Source organism: Triturus cristatus, chromosome 7 (genome assembly GCF_964204655.1).
Source record: "Triturus cristatus chromosome 7, aTriCri1.1, whole genome shotgun sequence".
Lineage (NCBI taxonomy): Eukaryota > Metazoa > Chordata > Amphibia > Caudata > Salamandridae > Triturus > Triturus cristatus.
In genome coordinates this window covers 240,831,442-240,857,665 of record NC_140590.1, presented here as the reverse complement: position 1 = coordinate 240,857,665, position 26,224 = coordinate 240,831,442, and the positions used below count along the sequence as shown (strand labels likewise).

The 26,224-nt window shown below is 47.5% G+C and overlaps 1 protein-coding gene across 1 annotated transcript in view; it reads left to right on the top strand.

Moving 5' to 3' along the window:
• LOC146809308 (alpha-tectorin-like) overlaps nt 1–26,224 on the top strand; it is a 332,591-nt gene that overhangs the window by 16,136 nt on the left and 290,231 nt on the right. Inside the window, exon 3 of the mRNA XM_085616115.1 lies at nt 7,279–7,305. Within this exon, the coding sequence (XP_085472241.1) occupies nt 7,279–7,305 (27 nt within the window). The remainder of the gene's footprint in view (nt 1–7,278; nt 7,306–26,224) is intronic.

Genomic DNA, 26,224 nt, shown 5'->3' with positions numbered 1-26,224 from the left:
CCAGGCACCGTCCCGCCAGCTGACCCTGACTCCCCAGCTCCCACGCGACTCTGCCAGGCACCGCCCCGCCAGCTGACCCTGACTCCCCAGCTCCCACGCGACTCTGCCAGGCACCGTCCCGCCAGCCGACCCTGACTCCCCAGCTCCCAGGTGACTCTGCCAGGCACCGCCCCGCCAGCTGACCCTGACTCCCCAGCTCCCACGCGACTCTGCCAGGCACCGCCCCGCCAGCTGACCCTGACTCCCCAGCTCCTACGTGACTCTGCCAGGCACCGTCCCGCCAGCTGACCCTGACTGCCCAGCTCCCACGCGACTCTGCCAGGCACCGTCCCGCCAGCCGACCCTGACTCCCCAGCTCCCACGCGACTCTGCCAGGCACCGCCCCGCCAGCTGACCCTGACTCCCCAGCTCCTACGTGACTCTGCCAGGCACCGTCCCGCCAGCTGACCCTGACTCCCCAGCTCCCACGCGACTCTGCCAGGCACCGCCCCGCCAGCTGACCCTGACTCCCCAGCTCCTACGTGACTCTGCCAGGCACCGTCCCCGCCAGCTGACCCTGTAGGGCCCCCTGGGGTGGAGGGGAGAGGAAGAGACCACGGCAGGATTGTGCTAGCATCATAATGCCGATGTCCACCACTGCTCCACCAGTGGCAGGACCAACCCAGTAATCAAGGGTGCTACCACCCAAACACATGGTGGGGTGATGGAAAGTGATAGGCCTGTCTAAAGTATTCCAAGTGCAGTCAATATATGTGGGCATGACAGTGACCCTCATTCATAGATTCAAGTGAAGGTCAAACCCCCTTTAATTTTGAGCAAGGCAACACTTGTGCTTTTTTCTCCGTGTAGACAACATGTTTCATAAAATGTAGTCTATGACTCTGGCAACACTACTCGTCAAGAAGAGACATATGTCAGTGATGGATAAAGAAAGCTTCTAATAAGGCCAAGGAAACTTGCTTAACTTCTTCCCATACGTAAAGGGTATTTAAACATTAAACCCATAGGACAAGTGCATTCTAATTTGAAAGCTGCCAGTCTATCTGGGATTACGAGTAGTTTCTTGTATTGCTTTCTGCTGTCTGTAAATGTCTGCCTCCATTAGTTGTTCACCACGCAGAGACAGCTGGTCCCACACAGAGGGATACCAGGGTTCCAAATAGCTAAGCTGCGTTGTCTTGATTGCACCGTATGCCTCTTTAATTGACCATCAGGCACTCCCATCCCTTTATTTCGCTTTTGAAGGTTATCTTTTTATTCCTGTTTTCTATCGTTGTCACTGTTTTTCTCTTCCTCCTTCTTTTCACCTTTTGTCTTCTTCTCTCTCTGCATCAAAATCTGTTGAGGACAAATAAGGGCCAGTCCCCAAACATAAGAGTCACTGGACACCACCAGCAACCACAGGATCAAATTAAGCACTGGTCATCGACCTAAGACCCCTTAAGTTAACATGAGTGTACACGTACAACACTATGCTTTTTTTCCCCCCCCTCATTTGCCTCTAAATAAGCTCCATTCCAATTGCACCCGTGAATAATGTACATGCCCTTTTGTGCTGGGAAACAGGGAGACAGGGATAAGAAGGAAAGGACACTGGCTTCAGTACTTTTACGCCCATTGTCTGTTTGAAGCACCATTATCCATCCTAAATTCCCTATTTGTCTCTCCCCTACTCTCCCTCATACGCCAAGTCACAGAAAGGGGAGCAAAAGTAGAGGGGGACCAAAAACCCAGACGAGACAGGGAAGGCATAATCATCGGACTTCAAAATTCATTTGTAGCTCACACCACTCTATTAAGGGAGATCAAAAGTCATGCTTTTTGAAGACCTTCATGTCCAGGTTAGCAACATGCTTAATATAAATTAGCCAATCAAGAAAGTTTGGAGGAGATGCAACTATCCACTGTTTACAAATCTCCCTGTGTGCCAGCAGGATGGAATAAAAGAGTAACCTTGCTTTGTTATCGGGTATGCTTACAGGTGAGTCTACACATCCAAAAATAACCAGCAAGGCACTTACCTTAATATCCATATCCAACACAGTGGACAAAACTCTACTCACATCACTCCAAAAAGGCTGAATCTCCGGACAGTCCACAAACATGTGTACATCATCTTCTCTTGGGCTGCTACACCTGGGACAGGCCACATCTCCTCTGCACCCGAACTTTGACAGTCTCAGGGGCGACCAGTAGGCTCTATGGATGGAGAAAAAGATGGTTTCTTCTCAGGTGTGCTGGTTTTACTATTTTAAATAGCATAGCCATTGATACTTGCCACTTATTTTCCAATGAAGATTCCGGCAAGCATCTTCCCCACAGTTTCGTTGGTAATGTGAAGGGCCCATCTTCCAGATCCACCAGGAGCCAGTATATTTTTGCAAGCTCCTTTTTAGGTACAGTCTCATTCAGAAGTCTGTCCTCTTGTTCATTTGAACTTCCTAACGCTGTGTCTGGATCCTGAAACCAACTATGTATTTGCATGTATTTAAATCTAGACATTTGTTGTCCCAGAAGATGATTAAACGCATCCCAGCCTATTAAGGCACCATCTTGCATAATATGGTCCCATCTCGTTAAACCCGCCTCTCTAATAGGTCGAGCTAATGCATCTTTTGTTCATACCGGAGAGCCAGGTGAGTCCCAAATAGGGGCCATTTGACTAAAATATGGCATTTTCAAGGCTTTTCTGACCCTATACCAGGTCTCAGCCAAGCCTCTCAAGATCTTTAGCCTGACTTTCTTGAAAAATTTAGGGTCTGCATATTTGTACATAAAGCCAACACTGCCCCCTACCTTCTGCCTTGCCATTACTCCCAGTAGTCTCCCAATATCTGAGATTATCAGTGTGTTCAGCACAATTTTCCCATTTTTTAACAAGAAGGCCCATGAATAAAAAAGCAGATCCGGTAATGCTACGCCCCCTTTCTCCACCTTCCTCCTCAACTTCTTCCAGGCTATTCTGGGCCCCTTGCTTACCCATATATAAAGCCCTGGCCAGTACACTAAAACCTATCCTTAAAGAACTCTTTAATGAGTTTTTTCTAATGTGGGCTAATTTGCCAACCTCATGGGATGAAGCTAACATTTCCTTAATTTTGAAGCCAGGTAAAGACCCGATAAATTGTGATTCGTATCGGCCAATATCTTTGCTGAATTGTGATTATACGATTTTTGCAAATATATTGGCCGATAGGCTAAATGGACCAATGGCGGAGTTGATCCACACGGATCAAAAAGGGTTTATTCGGGGCAGGTTCTTGAAAGAGCTGACCATCTCACTGATAGGATCAATCAACCTACCATCTGCCTACGAGCTCCCACTTGCTGTGATAGCTTTAGACGCCACTAAGGCTTTCGACCGGGTAAACTGGGCCTTTTTGCAGACTGTGGCAGAGTCTGCAAACCTGGGCCAGAATTTTTGTAGAACTTTGGAGGCGATCTATAGGGCTCCAAGGGCTAGGGTGCTTGTCAATGGCTGCCTGACAGACCCGGTTCTTATCAGCAGGGGAACGAGACAGGGGTGCCCTCTATCGCCACTCCTTTTTAACTTATATATTGAGCCCCTCGCCAGGAAAATAAGAGAGGATCTGGGGATTGTACCTTTTCAGTATGAGGGCTGGTGTAAGAAATTGGGCCTTTATGCTGATGACATCCTCATCTTTTCAAATAATGTACAGAACACCTTAAGTCGTACTATAGCCCTAGCAAAAGACTTTGGGAAAATCTCTGGTTATGAAATAAATGGTAATAAGACGGAGGTTATGACCTGGAATTTGGAAGTAGAGGAAGCACCCAATAGGGAGGCAATGAGATACCTGGGAGTCATGATTCCACAAGATATCTCCAAATTGACTAAAGTCAATCTGGAGAAGGTAATGAAAGAGATCACTGGGCTCTTAGAAATCTGGTCACACCTCCAGCTTACTTTTCTTGGTCGGGTTAATTTAGTAAAAATGATGATCCTTCCAAAATTAACCTTTTTCTTTGAAACCATTTCCCTCCCATTTGATAAGGAAGTGCTTACGAAGTTGCAGGGGCAAATAGCCAGCTTTATATGGGCAACACTATGCTTTAATATAGCTCTCCAAACTGCACCTCTGTTATTTGTAGTACCAGCAGTTATCAGAAGCTTGCATTTACCTCACTGAGCCAAACAAAATGTCTCAGGTATATAAGACCAGATGTACGACCACTCAGTTGTGCGGGTCGCAAATTGCAATTTTTTACGACTCGCAAAACAAAGGGGATATTCACCAAGACGGGCGATAACTATCGCCATCGGCAGTCATCACAAGGAAAGTTAACGCTGCCTAACCCTGATTAATATCGCCATGTTAGCGGGGTATTTTCAAGCCCGCGGTACATGGCGATAGTAACAGGGAAGGGGTGTCAAAACCCACGTACTAATCATCGCGATGGCAATTTTAAATCCTGCATAAGCCGGCGATACGTTGTGAATGCCGATAATTGGCTGAAAAGTCCTGTCATCGCTACTTTTAGCTCCCGGCCCAACACGGCCCCTGCTGAAAGCCAGGTGTCACTGTGAGACTGGCAGCATGGTGACCGCGGCAATCTGCTTACTCGAAGTCTGACAATTTGTTTTATCCCAAAATACTGTCATTTTTGTGGTGCTAACTTAGGTAGACACCTTCCATCTGGAATACCTGCATCTTAAAAGGCCCCTGGCTGTGTTCCCTTCCATTCTGCAGATAGTCGTCCTGCTTAACACCAGCAAAAGGCAGGTGTAAAATCCCTGGTGCTAATGCGGGTTATCCCCTGTTTTTGCTTCGCTTCGCAGATCTGGCTGTTCGCTGTGAATGTGGTGTTGTGGTTTTCTCGTGTGTTTTTGCACGGGAAAACCTACTCTGCATCTCATTAGTGTTAGTTGGTGGTGTCCACCTTGGAGATAAATTTGGGGGCAGTTATCGCGGGAATACCGATGTTGTCTGCAGTTTGCCCCAGCTTGTGAATGGGGTATTAATTCTATCACCACTTTTGATGCGGAGTTAACTTGGAGATAAATCCTTGTGAATATGCCCCACAATGTCCTAATGTGTCTCAGACACATTTAGAGATTTCGAATGGGGTCGCAAATGACCTGCCTCATCAATATTCATGAGACCGGTTGCAATTTGCGACCCATTGGGAAAGGGCTGCAATCAAAGGAATGGTGGCCTGCTGGGGACAGCAGACCACCACGTCTGTTCTTGCTTTTTAAATAAGGCAACATTTTTTTTTCAAATGCAGCCCATTTTCCTTAAAGTAAAACAGGATGCATTTAAAAGAAAGGAATGAAAAGTTTTCGTTTAATTTTTTAAGGGCAGGCATGGGTCCGTGGGACCACTGCCTGTCCTTAAAATTATTTCCGCACACATCCCCGAGGGACACTTTTCCATTTGTGGCTGGCTTACTATCTACATGAAGTAGGTGGTAACTGTGATTGTTTTGCAACCCCATTTGTGATCGCAAAACAATCGTATATCCCCCTGCGACTTGCTATTGGGAAGGGACGCCCTTGGCACGCCCCTTCCTAATAGCAACTTGCAAACCCTATTTTGCGAGTCAGTAGCAGGTTATCACACAATAGGGTTTGGAGATACTACAACCCTTTTTAATGGTCACATATAGCCAGATTTTCCATTTGTGACCGCTAGAAATGGACGTACATCTGGCCCATGAAGGCTTACTGCTAGGACATGTATGTTTATGCTTACTAGTTACAGCTGGTATTCGCTCTGCTTAGAATTGGTGTCAGTTTCTATTCTTACAGGGCACATTAGCTCAAAAAGCCATTTTAATGGTATACCTATAATATAGATAGTACCACGCCATGGGTACTGCTGCTGGTGCACATGATGAACACCCTGTGTATGCATAACAACGCCTTTACAAAGGCACTATCTATGGTCAAAGCCCACTTAACCGAAAAGCTATTTTATCAAATCCCCTGGTCACAAAGATATGAAAATAAACAATTAGTGAGTCATCAACAGCCTCAAGTGTTAGAAGGGAGAGTTGGTACTCGAGGAAAGAAGAGGGAGAACGTAAGATAGAAAAGATGCAGAGAAAAGGAGGTAAAGGGAGCAAAGCATAAGAGAGAAAAAGGAAGGATAGAAAGAGATGAGAGGAAAGAATAATCAGATGTACAAATGGATTATTGGTCCAATGTTTACAGTAACACATGTTCAACAACACACTTACTTTCTGTCTCGGCTCACTGAAGACTACTTTTCAGCTCAGGCCCAGGCTGGGTTGGTGTGACCGGACTGGCATGCAAGAGTGAGACCGGAAGTTGGCGAGGTGAGTGGGACAAGATTAGGTGCTGCTCAGGCCTGACAGGTTTGGTGATCCCAGCTGCTCTGCTGTTTAAGGAAAGGCAGGCTGATGGACGCTGGCTGTTGTGCTGGGCAGAAGGAGAAGGGTGCCTCAGACTTCAGCGGTCGTGCAGTGGCTGTGCGCATCTGAACTGCAGCAATCGCTCGCATACAGCATCGATAGGTCTGTGCACCTCCAACAGGGAAAGAAAGGACATGCAGTGCCAGTTCAGCTCTGAGCCTATGCCCATGCCAGTTTGGACTCCTACAGAAGATGAGATGTGCGCATCGGATGCCTCAGCCTCTCACAGTGTTTCTGTCTGAGACGGTGATATTAAATGACGGACTCATATGGCTATAATCTCGCCCATGCTGCCACCTGCGAGACATGTCATGCAGGGATAGAGAGTCAGAGAAACAGCACATACAATTGCAACAAATGTGGATCCTATTTAGGGGGTTGTGTGTGTTTTGAATGTCCAAATGGACATAATCATTTAATGTAAGTAATTAGATAGAAAAACGTGTACATGGGACATTTAACACAAGCAAAAGACCCAGGCATTGAAGTAATAAGGCCTACAGCATAATTCAGTAGTTAGACTAACAAACATACATTATGGCACCATACTCACACATAGAACCGTTTCACTGGTGCCATATGTACATACACAATTGTAATGTTACCTTTTAATTGTAATAATACACGTTCAATTTTCACTGTATGGCTACTTCTGCATAATACTGCATTTCTTACATTTACAAGCAAAATAAATCTGACAGTGGTCCTGCTTTGCACCACATTTATGAGGCGATTTACCTAGTGTATGAGCCTAAATATCCTTACAGACAGAGGCATTTTTTTCTGTATCTCCTACATGTCTCAGCCAATTTTATCCAGTTTTGTGTCTTGATGTGTGCGTTAGCTCTATGCGTTAACTTTTCTTCTTTCTTTTTACAGCATGTCTAAAACTATCCGCTGCTCAAAGTAAGTACTGGACCCCATTATTTAAAGAAAACTTATAACCCTTCACATCACAGAAGGCACTTTTAAAATGTTACCCTATTTATATCAGTGGGTATCTGCATTAGTGAATTATAAAACCACAGCGAACACAACGAAAGACAAACAGAATGTGACCTTCAAAGTTACTATTGCGAATTTTAATTTTATGATGATTATCAGCTGTTAAATCAATTCCACTCAAACAGCGTCTCCACAAGTCCATATTATAATTATTGCAGAATTTTGATCAATTTATTGATTTCATTATGAAAAGTTGCCCTTGCTTCATCTGCGTTGATCTTGTTTGATATGTACCTCGCTGATCCAAGTGGTCCACAAGTGGTAAAAATGTGCATGTCCCAAAGTTATAAACAGCCATTGAGGTCTAGATACTAATATTAAACTTTTCTTGCCTGTTTATGTAGTGGCAGCATGTTAATGCTAGCATTATTAGTTTATAGATGTGGGATGAATTCCATCATATGTGTTTTTTCTTTATCTTTTATTTTGACTTTGTCCCCATAGTCTTTGGTAATTTTAGTGTATCTTCTCATTATTTTGAACCTATATGTGAAGCAGCGATCAGAACAGACATACATCTTATTTTGCCACAAATAGCTTAGCACGATCACCTGAAAACAGGGGCGTAGCTTCAAAAGGGGTGATTGGGATGTTACACCCTCCTAATAAATGTATCATTTAATAAATAGCTGGGTACATAAGGTTTCAGTTGGGTGTTGTTAGTTGATTTTCAGATTTCACCATTTAAATTGTAAATACTCACTCAGACAAAACGCACACTCACACACTCCTCACTGTTTTGTCTTAAAACATGGTTAACTTACAAAATACTGTGTCCCTTTCTGTGCAAAAACAATCATGCCAAAAAGGCAGACACCCTTGCACCATGGTGCCTGAATTGGAACTAGGCACCAATTTGTGCGCCGGCACAGGCAGAAAGGACAGAAATGCACCATATCTCGTAAATTCAGTTCAAGGGCAGCACAGCAAAAGGACTTGCGGCGCTGCGCTACCCAAATTTTTGTCAATAAAGCTCCTTTGTTTAAAGTACCCCCTCAAAATATGCACTCCTTTCCCTTTCCACTGACCCTCCGCCCCCTCATGCACTGCTTCTCATGTAATGATTAACATTGAAATGCAGAGCGATTTTTACAACCTTTGAAGCTTGCACATACCCAGTCTTACTGACCAAGTTACGTCACTGCCCGAAAAACACAGATTGATGTTATAATATTTGGTGTCTCCTTTCTGCATCCTGGATATACTTCAAATGATTCCCAACCACTCTCCAATATCAAGCATCTGTAAGGAAGATGGCCGCTGAAAGGTCGAGCCTCTAAGAGGCTCCGGCTTAGAATAATTTTTTAGGTCTATATCCCTGTATTAGCCGGCCTCCGCTGCCCTACAGTAACAGGGAAGCTTTCTACTTACCCTCTGCATTGTCTGCAAACTTCTGAGCAGCTGGATTGGCAGTTTATTGCCCAAGCAGAGCCTGTTTGATTGCCCTGGACTCGTGTCTCCTCAAGACCTCTGCCCGGCTCTGGACAAGGCGAACCCCAGATGAGTGACCAAGGTAGACACCGTGGTGGCTGGACAGTCCTGCCTACTTTTGTATTCCACAGTCCAGAGGCTGATTGCAGAGTGGTCGGTGCCACAGGCATTACACCTCTCTGCTCACTCAAGATATACAGAAGCCTTCCATCTTGGAGAAATGTTTGAGGATGTCCCATCACCCGTCATAACCTGAACTACTAACGCTGCTGGTCACCCCATATGAATCTGGCTCAGCTGAACCCCAGCAACTCTGCTGTCAGTGGTACTATGCATACGCCAACCCCCTGCTTGCAAAGATCCGGGCTGATTGGCTTACTAAGGCAGGAGGAGACCTCCATCTTGCTTATGTACCGACCGTCATCTCCAGACCTTGGGTTCTGTCGCTGCCACCTGAGCATTAAGGATCGACACTCTAGCCTGAGGGGAACACTGTCCATGATATCCAGCTGAAAGCCCTGAGGGATTTGTCTCCATCCAACCTCCAAACCAGGTCACTAAACCGGGTTAAGGACGAGGGTGTTTATCACATAGAGGACTAAAGTTCTATGGCTGTCACACTTCTGCCATCCCCTTTGTTATGTCTCTTAATGATACTGTTCACCCATTGAAGTGACAAATGCTTCTTACTACAACTCTATAAAAAATGTATAGTATCGCACTCCATCCAAAACGTTTGACGGAGAGGGAGTTGCATAGGTTAATACCAATTGTTTATCCTGCATCAAGTAAACTCTTAAACCTAGCGGTTCTGAATTCGGCTGGTCTGCGATTGTGAGCCTCAATCTTGGGTAATTCCATTTGTTAAACTGACATCTATCAAACTCTTGCTCCCATCGATTCAAACATGGTCTATACTGTTGTAAAGGAAAGCCAGATTAGAACAAGCATTTGCAATACAATAGATCTCACATTTACAAGAGTGTGAGCTCAAACTTTCCTGAATGAAAGACATACTTCATTGCAAAGAAGCAGCCCCCATTGTCCCGGCTGCTTGGAAAGTGAAAGAATGCACGACACACTGAATGTAAGGAAAGTGCATTGTGCCTGCAGTAGGGAAAAACCCATTCAAGAAAATAGTGCTAAATAAAACATACCATGTTGCTACAGGAGTAAAAAGGCCGGCCGCCATGGAGGTTTCAAATGAAGACAAGGCGGATGGTACTAACAAGGCGATTAAAGAATCAGAAGCCAGCATTTACGAAGGGCAACGGCACAAGCCAATGAACAGTATTGGCGGGGAGTGGGCAGAGCTTCAAATCCCAAACTCAATACAGCATGCCTCACAGAGCAGTGCATGTGTGCTGCATCTAGGCCCGACCTAAAAAATGAGTTCACACATTGTATTGGCATTAACATTTTCTTTTGTATGTTTTCTTCTTTGGGGGGGCGGTGGATCAGTCCTACACAGCCTCCCTACCAACAACTGGCCAGCTCGAACATATGTTTATTAATGTTTCCCTGCTTCAAGTTTTTTTGATTTTTTAATTATTATTGGAGCCCAACAGCTGCAAAGTGCTACTGGGACGTGAGGTACATGTATAAGCTCTCCACTGCCTACTTTAAGAGAGTGACGTACTAATGATTCTCTAGTTTTTGCTCAGCTCCAACCCCCACACCGCTCAGGGCACCCAAACACAATGGGGCTCGACAGGGAGCGCCCGAGCACTGGCTTGTGGTCAGGAGAAGGCTCTGAGGTGAGCTCACTTTCTTGCTCTGCTCCCTGCAGTTTCACAGACCATGGCCCCTGTGCTGCACCAAGGTGCAGCCTGGCATGGACTGTGCCATCGATGTACGTCTGTGTGTGAGGGTCTGTGTGCCCATACACACTGACGCACTGCAGAATTGTGGTGGGTGTTATTAGTCTCCGCAGCTCATCATTTAAAGCAATATCTCACTTACCAAAAGCTCTTAGACTACTTGGCAAGGGTAAGTCAAGTACCTGTGAAAGATAAGCACTATGTAAGGCCACATGGCCTCCGCTGTAGTTCTCCTCTCTCCAGTACTACCACAAAATCTGCAAGTCTGCACATGACTGGTTCTTCCTCACTGCCTGTAACCCTGTACATGGTCTCTCCTATGTGCCTCTGTAGGCGAGTGCAGCACTGACCAGGTAAAGATTGGCATCTTTCACATACACACACCACATACACACACCACACACACACACATCACTGTCCCTACATCTGCACATGTCACTCTGTTAATGCATATACACTCCTTGACATCACATGATGCAACATATATGTAATGAGTCAGCGGTCTAGCTGACTGCCCTGGCCCGCGCCTAAAGTGTTACACCCACGCGCTCACGCCAGAAGGCGGAGCGTGTTAAATAAAAGGAGGCATGACCGCACAAGGTCACTCGGCGCCTTAGCATTAATGGGTGTGGTGTCCTAATTATTGCACTCAGCCGCGGCGCGCCTCGCAGCGTAATCAGGGCGCTTGAAGAGCACAGAGCTTTTTACATTGGTGATGAGGAGCAGAGCCAGATCCACACTCCAACTCCTTACAGCGGCACAGCTGTTGAGTTCAAAGGGACAGTGTACGAAGACCAGAAAGACATATCAGCCGAGGGCCGGCCCGGGAAGCGCATGATCGATGGTGGCAGTGCTGCTGAAACAACCCTGACAGCGCCCACTGCTCAAAGAAAGACACAGGTGGTTTCTCAGGTCCCCACCTCCCTAGCACTAAGCTGCAGCTGCTACCGGCAGACCAGCAGCCCTCCTGCACAGGCCAGAGTCGCTACCAGTACGGCTCAGTCACGTGGTCCGCTGACCAAACACCACATAGCGCAAGGCCCGGGCAAATCAGCCCCAAACTGCCATCTGAGCCATGCCTGTGCAGGCGAGGGAGGGCGATCCTGAATAGCCAGGCATAGCAGCACTACAGCCACAAGAAGCCCAGAAGACCCATACCACGTGGGGCGGAGTCATAGCCTCAATACATAATGGATGGCAACACAGAAGAGAACCAAGCTCCAGTCCGCAAAGTCACGCAGCACCCTCCCACGGGTGTCCTAACTCTGTTTAGTAAGGTGGCTGACCCCACCACTGTGTCCCCCAGGTGGAAGACATGGCTCCGCGGTCTTGAGAACTATTTTATAGCCACCAGGGAAACAGACATGGTTATCAAGAGGTCGCTCCTACTCCATTACGCCGGGGTAGAGGTGTCTGACCTCCAAATGACTATGAGGCAGTGGTGGCAGTGCTCAATGCGCACTTTGACCCCCAACTGAACCTGGACTTCAAGTGGTTCAAGTTGAGACAGGCCAGGCAACGGGAAGAGGAATCCATCGACACCTTTCATGCGAGGCTGAGGGAGCTAGCCAGCACACACCTAGTGGAAAGAGCACCCTAAGAAATCGGAGCCCAGCTCATCCAGGGAATACACAGCAAGGTGCGGTGCGGGCTCATCCTACGACAACCGAACATACCATTGAATGACATACTGGTCATGGCCAGGTCACACGACCTGTCAGCAGCTCACGCAGACGAGATAGACCTAGCATTGACACGCACAACCGAAAAGAGCACCACCATCAAAGTGGAGTGGGCTGATGCAGTCAAGACACGTGACGGACGCAACAGGCCAAGAGACTGTTTGTCCCAGAACCCAAGAGGCCAGTGCGGATACTGGGGGCACGAGGAACACCCCCCCCCAGGTACTGCCTGGCCCAGGGGAAAACTTGCACGAACTGTTGCATTCCAAATCACTTCGCGTCAGTATGCAGGAGGAAAGCCCCGAAGAAAGACGGACGACGAGCACCACTCATGCGGAAGATGGTGCGACAGCTCTCAAGTGTCTCCCCTGCATCCTCCCACGGAAGAAGGAAAAGTGAGCGAACCACCTACCAAGCGGATAACACATCCCGGAAGAGGAAGAAGGAGAGACATACTTAGTCTCTTTCGCGCAGGCTCTCAAAAAGGCGAGAAGGCCTCAACCCATGTGCACCGTGCGAATTGCTGGATCCGAAGTCAGTGCAGTGATTGACACCGGCACATCGGTTAATGTCATGGGGGTTCAGCAGTATAATCGGTTGAGACCCAAACCGGAACTCAGACCCTCCAAGATAAAGACCTTTGCGTATGGAAGCGACGCACCCCTGCCCCTTAAGGGCAAGAGGACCTTGCCCATATGGTCCGAAGACAATGATATCATCATGGATGTCCACGTCATAAATCAAGAGGCTGACACCCTACTAAGCAGACACGCAGCGGAAGACCTCAGGCCGGTGAAGTTCGCGAGAAGTGTGCCAACGTACCAAACAAAAGAGCTACTTAACCAATTTGCAAGCTTGTTTGAAGGCCTGGGACGGATCAAGAAAGCAACAATCAAGCTGCACATTGACCCATCTGTCACCCCGACAGCCCTAAGACACAGGAGGATCCCTTTCCACCTTAGGCCGCTAGGAGAACAGGAGCTACAAAAGCTCGAAGATTAAAGGGTTATTGAGAAGGTCTCTGGACCTACGCCATTGGTATCCCCCATGGTAATTGAGGGAAAACCCTGACAGCCAGGAAAGATCAGGCTGTGCATAGATATGTGCCTCCCCAATAAGGCCATCCAGTGCGAACGCCACATCACGCTAACGATGGATGATATCGTGGCCGACCTCAACGGTTCCCGGTGGTTTTCCAAGTTGGACCTGAATGCCAGCTACCACCAGCTGGTACTGGCAAAGGAAAGCTGCTACATCACTACGTTCAGTACCCACCTGGGACAGCGGAGATATAAATGCCTCGAATTCGGCATCTCGTCAGCAGCCGAAGTATTCCAAGATGCTATAAAGGAGATCCTGACCGGTTTGTCGGGAGTACTGAATGTAAGTGATGACATCTTCATCCACTCAAGAACTGCGGAGGAGCATTACCAACACCTAAGAGCCACGTTGAAGCGATTCCAGAAGCACGGGGTCACCCTCCACAGGAAGAAATGCCTATTCTTCCAGAAGCAAATAGAGTTCTTCGGATACACTTTCAACCAGGAAGGAATCCAAGTGGATCCGCAAAAGTCCCAGGTGATCAAGGACGCCCAAGCTCCCCTGACTGTATCAGAAATACGTAGCTTCCTGGGGATGGCCACGTTCTGTGGCCAATTCATTCCCGACCTGGCCACCATCGCGGAGCCCCTCCGGAACCTCACATGCGCCGATGCCATGTGGCAATGGGGGAATCCTGAAGAGACAGCGTTACAAAAAATCAAGAACACTCTCCTTGACCACACCACGCTAGTGCATTTTGACCCAGCGAAGCAAACAGAAATACTGGTTGATGCCAGCCCCATGGGCCTCGGGGCAGTTCTCCCTCAAGAACAGGAACCAGGAAGGTGGACCGCCCTAGCCTACGCCAGCAAGGCGCTATCGCTCACTGAAAGGCACTATGCGCAAATGGAGAGAGAGGCTTTGGCCATGCAGTGGGCATGCCGCCATTTCCATCTGTACATCTGCAGACAACCCTTCTACGTCATCACGGACCACCAGCCGTTAGCGCCTCTATTCAAAGGGTCAGCACCACATCCGCCCCTGCGAATTGAGCGATGGGTCATTGGAATACAACAGTATGAGGTGGACGTGGGGTACCGGCCCAGGGCCAAAAACCCCGCCGATTTCCTCTTGAGGCACCCCAGCCCACAAGGAGGTGAGGAGGAAGAACCAAACGCAGAAGCACTAGAGGCACATTTGAACATGATTTGCACCATCACCTGCCCAAAGGCACTAACCCTGAAAGAGGTGACCGCCGCAGCAGAAGGAGATCCCGTCATAAACAAGGTTCGGGCTGCGGTCCAAGGGGGGCACTGGCACCACTTCCTGCAGTCCGCTAACACCTGGTCAGGCCCAGAGAAAGAAAGCCTCATGCTGATGTGGAGGATCAGGGATGAACTGAGTGCAACCCAGGGCGGAATTCTGCTGAGAGGCGCCCAAATCATCATCCCGGCAGCCCTACAACGCCAGGCAACACAGCTGGCTCACGGGGGACACCAAGTTGTGGAGAAAATGAAAGCCTGGTTTCCAGGTCTGGAGACTCTAGTCGAAGAAACAGTAAGGAAGTGACCCACCTGTCAGTTGACAAGAGCTTCAGAAAGACCTGCGCCTGTCCAGACAGAAGAACACGGAAAAGTCCCATGGGAGAAAGTTAGTCTTGACTTTGGGAGGTTCCCTGATGGCCAAACAACCCTGGCCCTCATCGACAGCTTCTCCAAATACCCTATCGTAGAAGTCATCAGCTCCACTGCCTTCTCCCAGGTCGCCCCAGTGCTTGAGAAGATCTTCGCAATGTTCGGGTGTCTAGGAGAAATTAAGAGCGACAACGGCCCCCGTTCCATGAATTCCTGCAACACCATGGGATACGACACCGGCGCAACACTCCCTTATGGCCTCAAGCCAACGGGAAGATTGAAAGATTTATGAGGACTCTCAACAAGGCCCTCCGCATTTCGGTAACCGAGAACGTGGACCCCGAAAGACACCTGCAGATGTTATTCCGAGAGTACCGGAGCTCACCTCACAGCAGCACACGCCAAGTTCCGTGGTCACTCATTTTCAACGGTGTCCGCTGTTACACCCTCCCCACCTGCCCCGGGTGGTTGCCACCCCCCTATGACGAGGAGGACACCATGGGACGGAGACAAAAGCAAACATGACTGCCAGCCGAACAAGGAGAGCGACGGCCCGAAAGGTACAGAGGGGAGACACAGTCATTTAAAAAAAAATATATCTTAATTGAATTTTATTTGTACAAACATGAAACATTGCATATATCGTGCACATAGTAGAAGAAAATTTCTGACATGTTATAGACTTGCATAGACAGGTATGTGACACATTTTAGAAATAGTGTGTCCGATACAGTTATACTTTATACGTTATCAGAGCAAAACAATGATCTGCATCGTGTGCCCGTATTTACTTCTTGTTGCCCCTAGTCTCTAATGTTGTCTCACATTGTGGTCATGCGATTAACACTTGTAATATCCTTCCTCTTTGATATTTGACTTGGGGACAATGCGGTTTTTGGGGATGGTGTATCGCTTCGTTAGTGCTGCTTGTAAGTCAGTTTACTATTGATGATTCTCAATTCAACAGAGCAATTCAACAGAGATATATTTTTGAAAAAAACAAAACAAACAAGTACCATGAACTGTGGGGAAAATGACAATTATTAAATTACTAATAGGATGACAAAAGAACATTTTACAAATGAAAAGGGGTGGGGGAACTGCCATCTAATATATACTGTGGTTGGATTGGAGTGTGTGCATAGCCATAAGCATGCTCAGCCCGATGGTTTATCAGATATGCTGCCGGGGGTGGGGGGGGCGAAAGTGGCGCCATTACACAGCTGTGGCTAGGCGCGAGAGGTGACACAGTCCTACTTAAGGACAGGAGGCCAGGGGGAAATTCCGGACCCGATATGAACCGGGCCACTGGTCAGTGGTCAGTGTAACGGGAACCATGATAACAGGAGGAGAAAACGTGACACGCAACATCTCATGGTTTAAAAAGGTGCCGGATCTGTTTGCCGAGGAAAGCGCTGACGGGGCCCCAGACACATGGGAAGACGTTGGGGCACAACAGGAAGAGTCCTGCAAAAGTCACCTGGTGCGACCGCTGCCAGTCACACCCCGTGAGGGGATGCCCGAAGGGACCCCCGAGGCGTCCTCAGTGCCCAGAGTGCCAGAGTCTCCATCCAGTACCCGAGGCTGCCACACCAGGTATTGACTGAGGAGAAACCCTCACCCGAGCACACGCCTGAATGACTTTGCCTGCCAAGTAAGTGATCGGCGGAGCCCCTGGGGAAGAACAGAAGGACCTAGTTGGGATGGGATGTAATGAGTCAGGGGTCTAGCTGACTGCTCCGGCTCGCGCCGGAAGTGTTACACCCACGCGCTCAGGCCGGAAGGCGGAGAACGTTGAATAAAAGGGAGCGTACACGCATGAGGTCACTCTGCGCCCAAGCATTAATGGGTGTGTTGTCCTAATTATTGCGCTCAGCCACGGCTCGCCTTGCAGCGTAATTAAGGAGCTTGAAGAGCACGGAGCTCTTTAAAATATATCCACTTATTTTTTATTCTGATTAGTTCACCCCATGTTCTATGCACATCTTTGCTCTACTTAGAACAAGAAAGGGTGAAACATGCACACTGTTAAAAATGGGATCTCTGGTTGGCTAAGGCTTGCGCCAAAGCCAGGCAGAGACCATCACTCTAGTCAGGGTGAGGGAGTTACACGCCAAAGATAACCCCTGCTCACCCCCTTGGTAGCTTGGCACGAGCAGTCAGGCTTATCCCGGAGGCCATGTGTAAAGCATTTGCGCACGCACACAGGCACACTACAAAAGGAACTCCACACAAGGTTATATCAAAAATAGCCTTTGTATTTTCAAACACATTAGAATATTAATCACATAATATACATGGTGCCACCTGACACTAGATCATATTTACAAGGGATTATTTACACCTGACAGGGCCAACTGGACCACTGTCAGAACCATCACAAAGTGAACTAGGTAAATGCAGAACATATCATAAACCTAGAACACAACCAGTAACTACTGGTAGCCACTGTACTCAGCATCAGCCTGTAACATAAACCACATTATGCACAGTATCACATTAGGCGCGAATACTCTCTGCGCCAACCTCACCAGCATAAACACATTACGCAATCATCTCAGAAGTCTAAACGCATTAGACCCTAACCCTCCTAAGTATAACTACATTAGGGGCATAAATCTCACTAGCATAAACCAAAATATGCAAAACAACCTCATAATCACAAGAACCACATTTAGAGGTATAAAACAGGGTGCGTAAATCATACTACATGAATCACATTTCCTAGCACCACAATCACATTAGGGCCTGGCGCCCTATAATCTTAACAGTCCCCCTGGCCAACTGGCCATCTCAACAAGGTGGGGCTCAAATGCCCTAGGTCCAGAAGTCAGGGTGCGCTGCCAATGAAGCGCAAGTCAAGGGTGTGCAACTGCGCAGACCTAAACGTTGCAGCTGCGCACTACTTGCTGGGCAGCTGGGACTATCCAATGAGTGCCTAAACGGAGCAGCTGCCCACTACTTGCTGGTCAGCCGTGAAGCAGACAAGGCCAGGCACCACGGTGCCTCTTCTGTCCCTTTCAGGGACTATAGATAACTTTGCGCAAAACGTTGCATCTGCCTGCACTCTTGCAGGGCAGCTGGGACAGGAGCAAGGGGCCCTGGCACACCCGGGTCCCCTCCTAGGGCCCAGGACTTCTCCTTGCTTTGCCTGCTCCGCTCTCTCGGGACCGGGGCTTTTTCGTGGGCGGGCTCCGGACGTCTTCCTGCTTCTGTCTGTGGAGCCCCGCCCACAGTCAGGCGGATGTGCCTACTTTCAGTTTGCGGCCCAGGGCCGCGGCGGTGATCTTTTAAGGGCAGAACGCGGGGTGGGCACCAGCAGGTAAAAATAAAGATAAGGTGGACAATGAGGGGTAGGCTCCCTCCTAAATTAAAATATGTAGCGGGCTGGGCACCCGCAAAGCTCCTTAAGAATGCGGGGTGGGCACCCACCATTGCTAGCATTGCTGGGGGAATCCCTACGCCGGGGAATTCCCTCTCTCTCGGTCGGCAGCGCCGCACTGCGCAGCCCACGCTCCTGGCAGACAGGGGCCTGGGGCTCAGCAAAAGTAAACGAAAGTGCTCTCCATCAGCTGGGCATTTTCAAAGATAGGGCTCCTCCTTAGGACAATTACAGCGCTTTGCTGTAATGGAAATAGAGCGCTCCCAGGGCACTAGGACAGCACACAAAAAGGTAATGTAGAAAGAAGAAACAAGCAAAAGGGTTCCAAGGAGTCCTTTAGGCATCAGGGGGGCAATGCAGGGCCAGGGGCCAGCACACAGGGCCTTCCAGCAGGGAGGCAGCCCCCATGGCGGTCCCTCCTGGGCCCCACCTGCAGCAAGCCCCCCTCCGTCAGGAACAGAACAGGAACTGAACAATTTCATGGGGTCACAGCCCCTATCTTTATAAGCCCTTTTCCTTTGTGACACAGCACAGGGCTTGGGGATACCAGTCAGAACTGGTTTAGGGGTGCTTTGGAGCACTTTGTTGTGCTCAGCTCCTCTCTCCTTTGTCGGGTGGGGGGCTAGGTGCTCAGACGCACCACAGGGGACGGAGCCAGCATTGTGGAGGGAAGGCACAGCCCTATTCAGGTCCCGGGAGCAAACCCTTCCTCCCATCTGCATGCAGATCTCTCTATTCACCACTGGGCTGACTCACCCTGGCTCCTTGAATTCCCCACACCATCCAGCACCTGCCAATCACAAGCCAGACATGCACTCCACATCAGGCAGGCAGACACACAGCGCACAGAAATGCCAACTTCTAGAAGTGGCACTTCTCCACTAGTCACCATAAATCTGCGCACACCATTGCGCAGCATTAATTCTCTTGAGTTCGCACATACTAAACTCGACCCTGCACTCCTCTCACATCAGGAATTACCATGGATGCACATATCCCCCATGCATTCCTATGGGAGAGCAGGCCAATCTCACCACATGCACTCAGAGAGCGCACGCACTTTACACTGGACCACCAATACCAGGTCACAGGAAAAGCAAAAAGTATAGGGGTGAACCTGCCAAAAGGGCCAAGTCCAACACACACAATAAGTACGCTCCAAAGTGAGGGGAAATTCACTTCTCTGAGAATGCAGAAATCTCAATGTTTCGGAAAAAGCAGCGTGACATTCATCACCGCACACTGGCATAATTTCATTCGCTGATGCACAAACTGAGCCCAACATAGCTTTCTGCTAACACGAAACACATGTGCATGCACGCATGCGCACACACATGGACGCGCTCGCTGGCACACTGCTGCTGATTGTGCTGTAACCATGCTGTGCACCTGAAACCTTCAGTGTTACGGTTTGTTAGTGAAAGTTGACAAAAGCATTTCCACTGTCTGAGGTCCGAACAATTGGTTCCCTCATTATGTGGAGCAGGTGCTGAAGGGTACTAAAAGTCATGACTAATGTGGCAGCTTTCAAACTGGAATTATCAGCATTCAAACACTTTCAGACCTTATCATCATCATGCCATCTGTATATGGTTTAACAAAAGAAACCATAAACCACAGTAAAATCCATCACGTCATCGACATGTTAAAAGTTACTCAAGGGAAAGCAGAGTAATGATTTCCTCTGATGAAAAATCATTCCATCGGTGGACCAGGGATTATTCTATTTTACTACTGCAATTATTGATTGTAATCAATCAAAGCGCATTTGTAAATCAGTTACAGGCGGAGTAGGTGAAGTAACCAGGACACTTAAACAGTAGTTAAAATGTACATGAGTGTTTCACAGGCAGGCATAAACAGATGTCGTTACAGGGTAGCATGCTGCGAGCAGTGTATATTGTTGTGGCACAGTTCTCTACTGCAACAAGCATTGTGGCAGGTAAGTGACAATAAACATATAAAAGTACAAAGATAAAAGGAAAGGAATGGAGCCCAACTGGTTTGAAAGCAGTTGTACTTCCAATGTTTTTTGTTATCAAATAGTGCCCTTGTGAGTCATTTGCTGGCTTGATCGTGTGCACGCCCCATTCTGTTGTCTTTTGTATGTTCTATTGTGACTTCCAAGGAGACAAAGCTGGCAGCACGCTGGGGGAGATGATCCCTTGTACAGAGGTGGTTGTTGACACCCTTTGGGGAAAAGTTGAAACTTGACCTGCTTTGAGAGCTCTAAAAAGAAATTTGAATTGTATTCATTATAATTGTTGTACTACAATGGCCATAACACACTGGAATAGGATACTGTATGAAATTAAGTAGTGCAAGATGACTGTATGGCATGACTACATCATTTATAGAAGCTAAGAGTACACCAATAAGTGATTTGCAGGTCTGATCGTGCGCGTGCACTATTCTGCTTTTTTTGGGATAATATTTTACTTTCATTCTAAAACCTACCATAAATAATCGACACCACCATCACACATCAATCAATCAGCACACACCAGATTTAGTCACAGTATTACATATTGGAGACAGTAGGAGGGCAACATTTTATCTATTTGTTCGCATCAAATATCAAGGCTTCTATTGTTAATAGCTGTAATCACTTTTGAGCCAACATTTCCTGTAAAGTCTTTCTCTTTGTTGTTAATCAATCTCTAAACGCTGGGGCTTTTTTTCATACAAAATTCTTTATTTGTATCCAGTTTCCAAACTTCTCTTTTGTTAGGCCCAGCCAACACGTTTCATCCCTTATAGGAACTTCATCAGCGTATTTAAATTATGTTTCATATCTGTTACACATTTGTCCAAGTAGGGACCCTTCTTCGTAGTCAGTGTAAGGGGAATATGCTTCTAAAATAACCCATGCTCGCCCCCTTGGTAGCTTGGCACGAGCAGACAGGCTGATCTAAGAGGCAGTGTGTAAAGCATTTGTGAACACATACAGCAATACAATGAAAACACTACAAATGGACACCACACCAGTTTAGAAAAATAAGTAATCTTTATCTAAAGCAAAACAAGCCCAAAAACGACAAAAATCCACAATACAGTTAAAAAAATATGAATTTCAAATGGTAGAAATAGTTCTGTTCAAACAAAATTGCAGATGCAATACTTTTCACACAAAGTACCTTGAATGTGTTACAAACACAAACAAAAAGGGTCACAGGGAAGGTGATGAATCAGTTCCTTACACGCAGGGAATGTGATGTGTTGGTTCCTTGCTTTGGGGGAGGTGATGCGTCAGTTCCGTACTGCTGCGCAGGGGAGGTGATACGTTGGTTCCTTACCGGTGAGGAGGTGATGCACCTGTTTCTTACTGCGTGGGGAGGTGATGCATTGGTTTCTTACTGCGCCCCCCAACTATGTGACAGACCTGCCGCCTCTATGCGATGCATGATGATCTGGGACGATGCGTGGGTTGTTGCAGCTGCACAGCGTGGCTTGCTTTGGAATCGGTGCAGTGATCTTGGACTTTAGTTTACCCGATGTTGCGTGCACCGTTTTCAAGCAGCTGGCAGCAGCTGCATCAGTTTCTTCGGCGAAGCATCGGAAACAGGTACTAATGCGTTGCTCTTTTTGTAGTTTTGTTGCTTTTACAGCTCCTAAAAGCTAGAAAACCTCCAGAGGCCCAGAACAGCTACTGGCAGGTCAGAACTCCCAGCAAGGATGTTCACGGGAGCTGGGGGTGAAGTTTGTGTGTCCCTGAGACTTCAGAACAGGTAGCAAGATCTTCTTCAAACCCTCTGAGATCTTCCTCAAGCAGGGGACACAGTACACAGCAAAGTCATTTTCCCTTTCCTTGGCAGAAAGTAGTCACTGCAGGCCAACCAAGCCCAGACAGCAAACAGCACAGGGGTAGTCTTCCTCCTTAGCTTCTCCAGCTCTACTCCTTGGCAAAGGTTCCTCCTGATTCCCAGAAGTGATCTTTAAAGTTTTTTCTATATTTGAGACTTCCAACAGGAGGCAAGCTCTACTTCAATCCCTTGGAGAAAACTCTAAAATCAGGAAGATGAAAGCACAGTCCAGTCCTTTCCCTGCCCAAGATGAAAGTAATCACTGCAGGCCAACCCCAACAGCACACAGCACAGGGGCATAACTCCTCCTCTAGCTTTCCTGGTTCTTCTTCCTAACAGGTTCCTTAGTTCAGCAGTAATCTAAATTTCTGGGGTCTGGTCCCCAATCTTTATATAGCAAATTCCTTTTTTCTCTTGGTGCAGAGAGGCTCTGTGCTCAGTCAAAGCAAGTTCAGTCCACTCTGGTGCAGCTGCCTGGCGGGAGGTGCAGAAAGCATTGTCCTAGGTAGACAGGGCCTAATCAGGTGCAAGAGAAAACACCTCCCACCACTTTAAATGCAGACCAGGCCTATTCAGGTGCTAGTGAAAACTCCTCCTACTACTCTAAATGCTGCCCAGGTACCTGACTCATTCAGGAAAGACAGGACACACATCAACCCACCTGAACCCTGGTGGCTGTCTGAGAGAATGGACTTCCCCAGCCCCTGTCACTCCAAAGCCAGTCAATCCACAAACCAGCGGCACACGGGATGGCTAAGCAAGAAAATACCTACTTTCTAAAAGTGGTATTTTCACACACAGAACATAAAAATCATCTTTACTAAAAGATGTCTTTCTACATTCAGTCTAGGCATACTTAACTTTACTTTCCAATCTTGTCCCAATGGAAAGTTATATTTATAAGATGTTATAATAAACTCCTATTCTATCCTATGGGACAGATAGCCTTTAAATAGTGAAAAACAAACTACACTGTAATTCACTACCAGGACACCTCACACACACCAGTACATGTCCTACCTTTAACATACAAAGAACCCTGTCCACAGGGGTACCTAGGGGACCTATATGTAAGAAAAGAGAAGATTAGGGACTAGCAAGTGGGTGCACTTGCCAAGTCAACATGGCAGTACTAGACTGCACACAGACACTGAAGTGGCAGGTCTGAGTTACATTTACAGGCTGCTCATGTGGGTGGCACAATCAGTGCTGCAAGCCCACTATTATCATTTGATTTCCAGACCCTGGACACCCACAGTGCACTGTACTAGGGACTTAGAATAAATCAAATAACCAATTATGGAAACACAAATCCATCACTTTAGCACTGATCAGCAGGAGTAAAGTGCCCAGAGTCATAAAACCAATAAAACAGGGTACAAAACAGGAGGCCAAAAAGCAAAAAGTCAGGGAATAAACTCGCTGGACAAGCCAGGTCCAACAATATCCATGGTGATATTCTTTCTGGATCATAATTTCTTATCTACTATAACCATGTCAATCTGCCCTCACATCGGGCAATGTAGATTCCCGCCTTTTTAATTCCAAAATACCATTTTAATTCAGTAGATATCAGGTATAGCTGTATTTATTGTGCAGTACAGACACTGTGATTTTCACTCTAAATAAAAAAATGAAACTACAAAAGCACTCACGGTGCAGTGCTTAATTCATTTAAAAAAATAAGCGCTGGTGCATTTTTTTAATTAATTGTCCATATCCTACTTGAACCACTGGTTCCCATAGGAGTGAGGTCGCTGTAAGCTGCACAACACCTGGTGAGGATCTCTGGAATCCCGATTGCTGTAACACACACTCTTCTAAGCTCATTCTCTCTCTCACCCATGCACACACACACACACACATGCACACATAAGCAAAAGCAGCACTTCACCCTGTGGACTGCTGCCGTGCTTGGCTGCTTTTTAGCCTTCCCATTTTGAAAGACGGGCCCAGTCTGGTTCAGAAGTAGCAGAGAGCAGCAGCTTTCGGTGCTCTGTGTTCAGCTCAGGAGCAGAGATTTGTTTTGTATACACAAACACACAATAAACTGAACACAAGCCCCTCCGACCCCGGTGGAGCAGACCTATAGCAAACAATAGTGAAGCCGGACCACTAACGGGACTGCAACAAATACCTACTTGGGGGCGGAGCGAGAGGCTGGCTTGTCAGCAGGCCTGCAAAATGGTAGGAACAGGATTGAGAGACATTTTTTGAAGCATCCAATGACCTGGGTCCACCCCCGCGGGCTCACAGGGGTTTAAGTGCTAATGGGAGCCCCAAGGTCATGTGTTCCTTTGCCATTGGGAGTCATGTCAGGCCGCCGTTGGATTTGCCATCGCAGGACCATGTAAAAAGATCAAGAACTGCAGGTGGATCGGAGGATCGATGGATTCTGCAGCCTGAAGCAGAGCATTCAGCAGCAGGCAACAGCGTGGGCTGAGCCCATTGCACGCGATAGGCGAAGGTGGCTAGGATGGCAAACAATATGGTCTGAGTGCATTGCCTGCAGTCCCCGAGTTGTGAAAGGATTGGAAGAGTGAAGTGCGGTTTAAGGCGGTCATCAGCGACGTGGGGCGAGCGACCTGCCGGCTTGGAAGAGACATGAGTTCAGGAGGAGCAGGCAGTAGCGTGTATGGAGCAAACTCCCTGGGAATTGAGGCCAGGCGTATTTGTGTCAGCAAAAAAGTTTACGGCGGCCAGCAGCAGCATGTGGGTGAGCGCTCTGCTGGTGTCGAGGGGGCGGGAGCCGGGTCAGAGATCCTGCATGGATCCAAACTTTAGGCTAACATTCTAAACCTGGTCCCTAGGGACCGGATCTTGGGTGTGCATGGATCACGGGTGCCAAAAGACAGTGGGAAAGACTCTCACTCACCTTCCTCGCCCCATACATGTTAACAGTGTGAGGGAGCCGGAGGCTCCAAGAGGGTGGAGATTTTTTATTGCGGTAGAAAGCCAACTGTGCACTGCTTAGTAGATAGCCACTACTACCAGCGGGATAAACAAGAAGATAAAGGCACGCATGCAGCGTCACGTCCCTGCTCGCTCCTGTGACAATACTCCATGGGAATATACTTGCGAGAAAAGGTGGGACATGCACCCACCAGTAGCCATTTGCAGGCTACAATTTCTAAAAGACATACACACAAGCACATCCAAAGCGTGGGTGAAGTCAGACCCCACACAGTACAGACAACAGATTGCCTATCAGCGCAAGCGCTGAATAAGCTCGACCTAAAAATGAGGCTCCAAAGCCACCTACTCGACCCTAATAATACATACACCAGAAAAACAATTCCCAGCCAAGCTACACAAAGTTAAATGTGATAGAGAAAATTTATCTTACTGAAGCTAAACCGTTCCTCAGAATCCCTTCATTATTAATCAGATCAAAATCATCTCCTATCTCCTACCCACTTCCTATCCACTTGGACCTGGCTAACGGTACTTCTCTCACTCCATGACGGTCCACACGACCATTTTGAAGAGCATGTTTCCTGTCCTCTGAACAGCAATAACTATGGAACTTTACAGACCATAACCTGTGATTTTAATTTAATGTATTATCTGACATTTTCCCTTCTCTGACAGTATGTTGCTATGCACTATTCATACCACAATGCATTCTGTCTCTCTTTGATCTGTCCATTTTGTGTCCAGCTCCCTATCAGACATGGATCCTGTTTCACTCAATGCACTCAACACGAACCTGGAATTCAACAGCCTCAAAGCCTATAGAATTAAATACCCACCCAATCTAACAAAAAGGCCTCAAAGAAATTCAAACACAGACTTCTTAATTTGCACACAGAAACCCTAATCTCTGACCCCTAATTCTGTGTATATAAAGGAATCTTTATAAATGATCTCATCTTTTACATGCAAAAAAGAGCTAAATGGAGGAAAGCCCTTTAGTCAATGCTCTTGATCCCTACATCCAGGAAAACATCACATGGCCTAAGACTACCCGTAGCTCCCTCGCCCCCTTTCAATGCAAAAATAACCATCTCCATTTATATCAATGGGA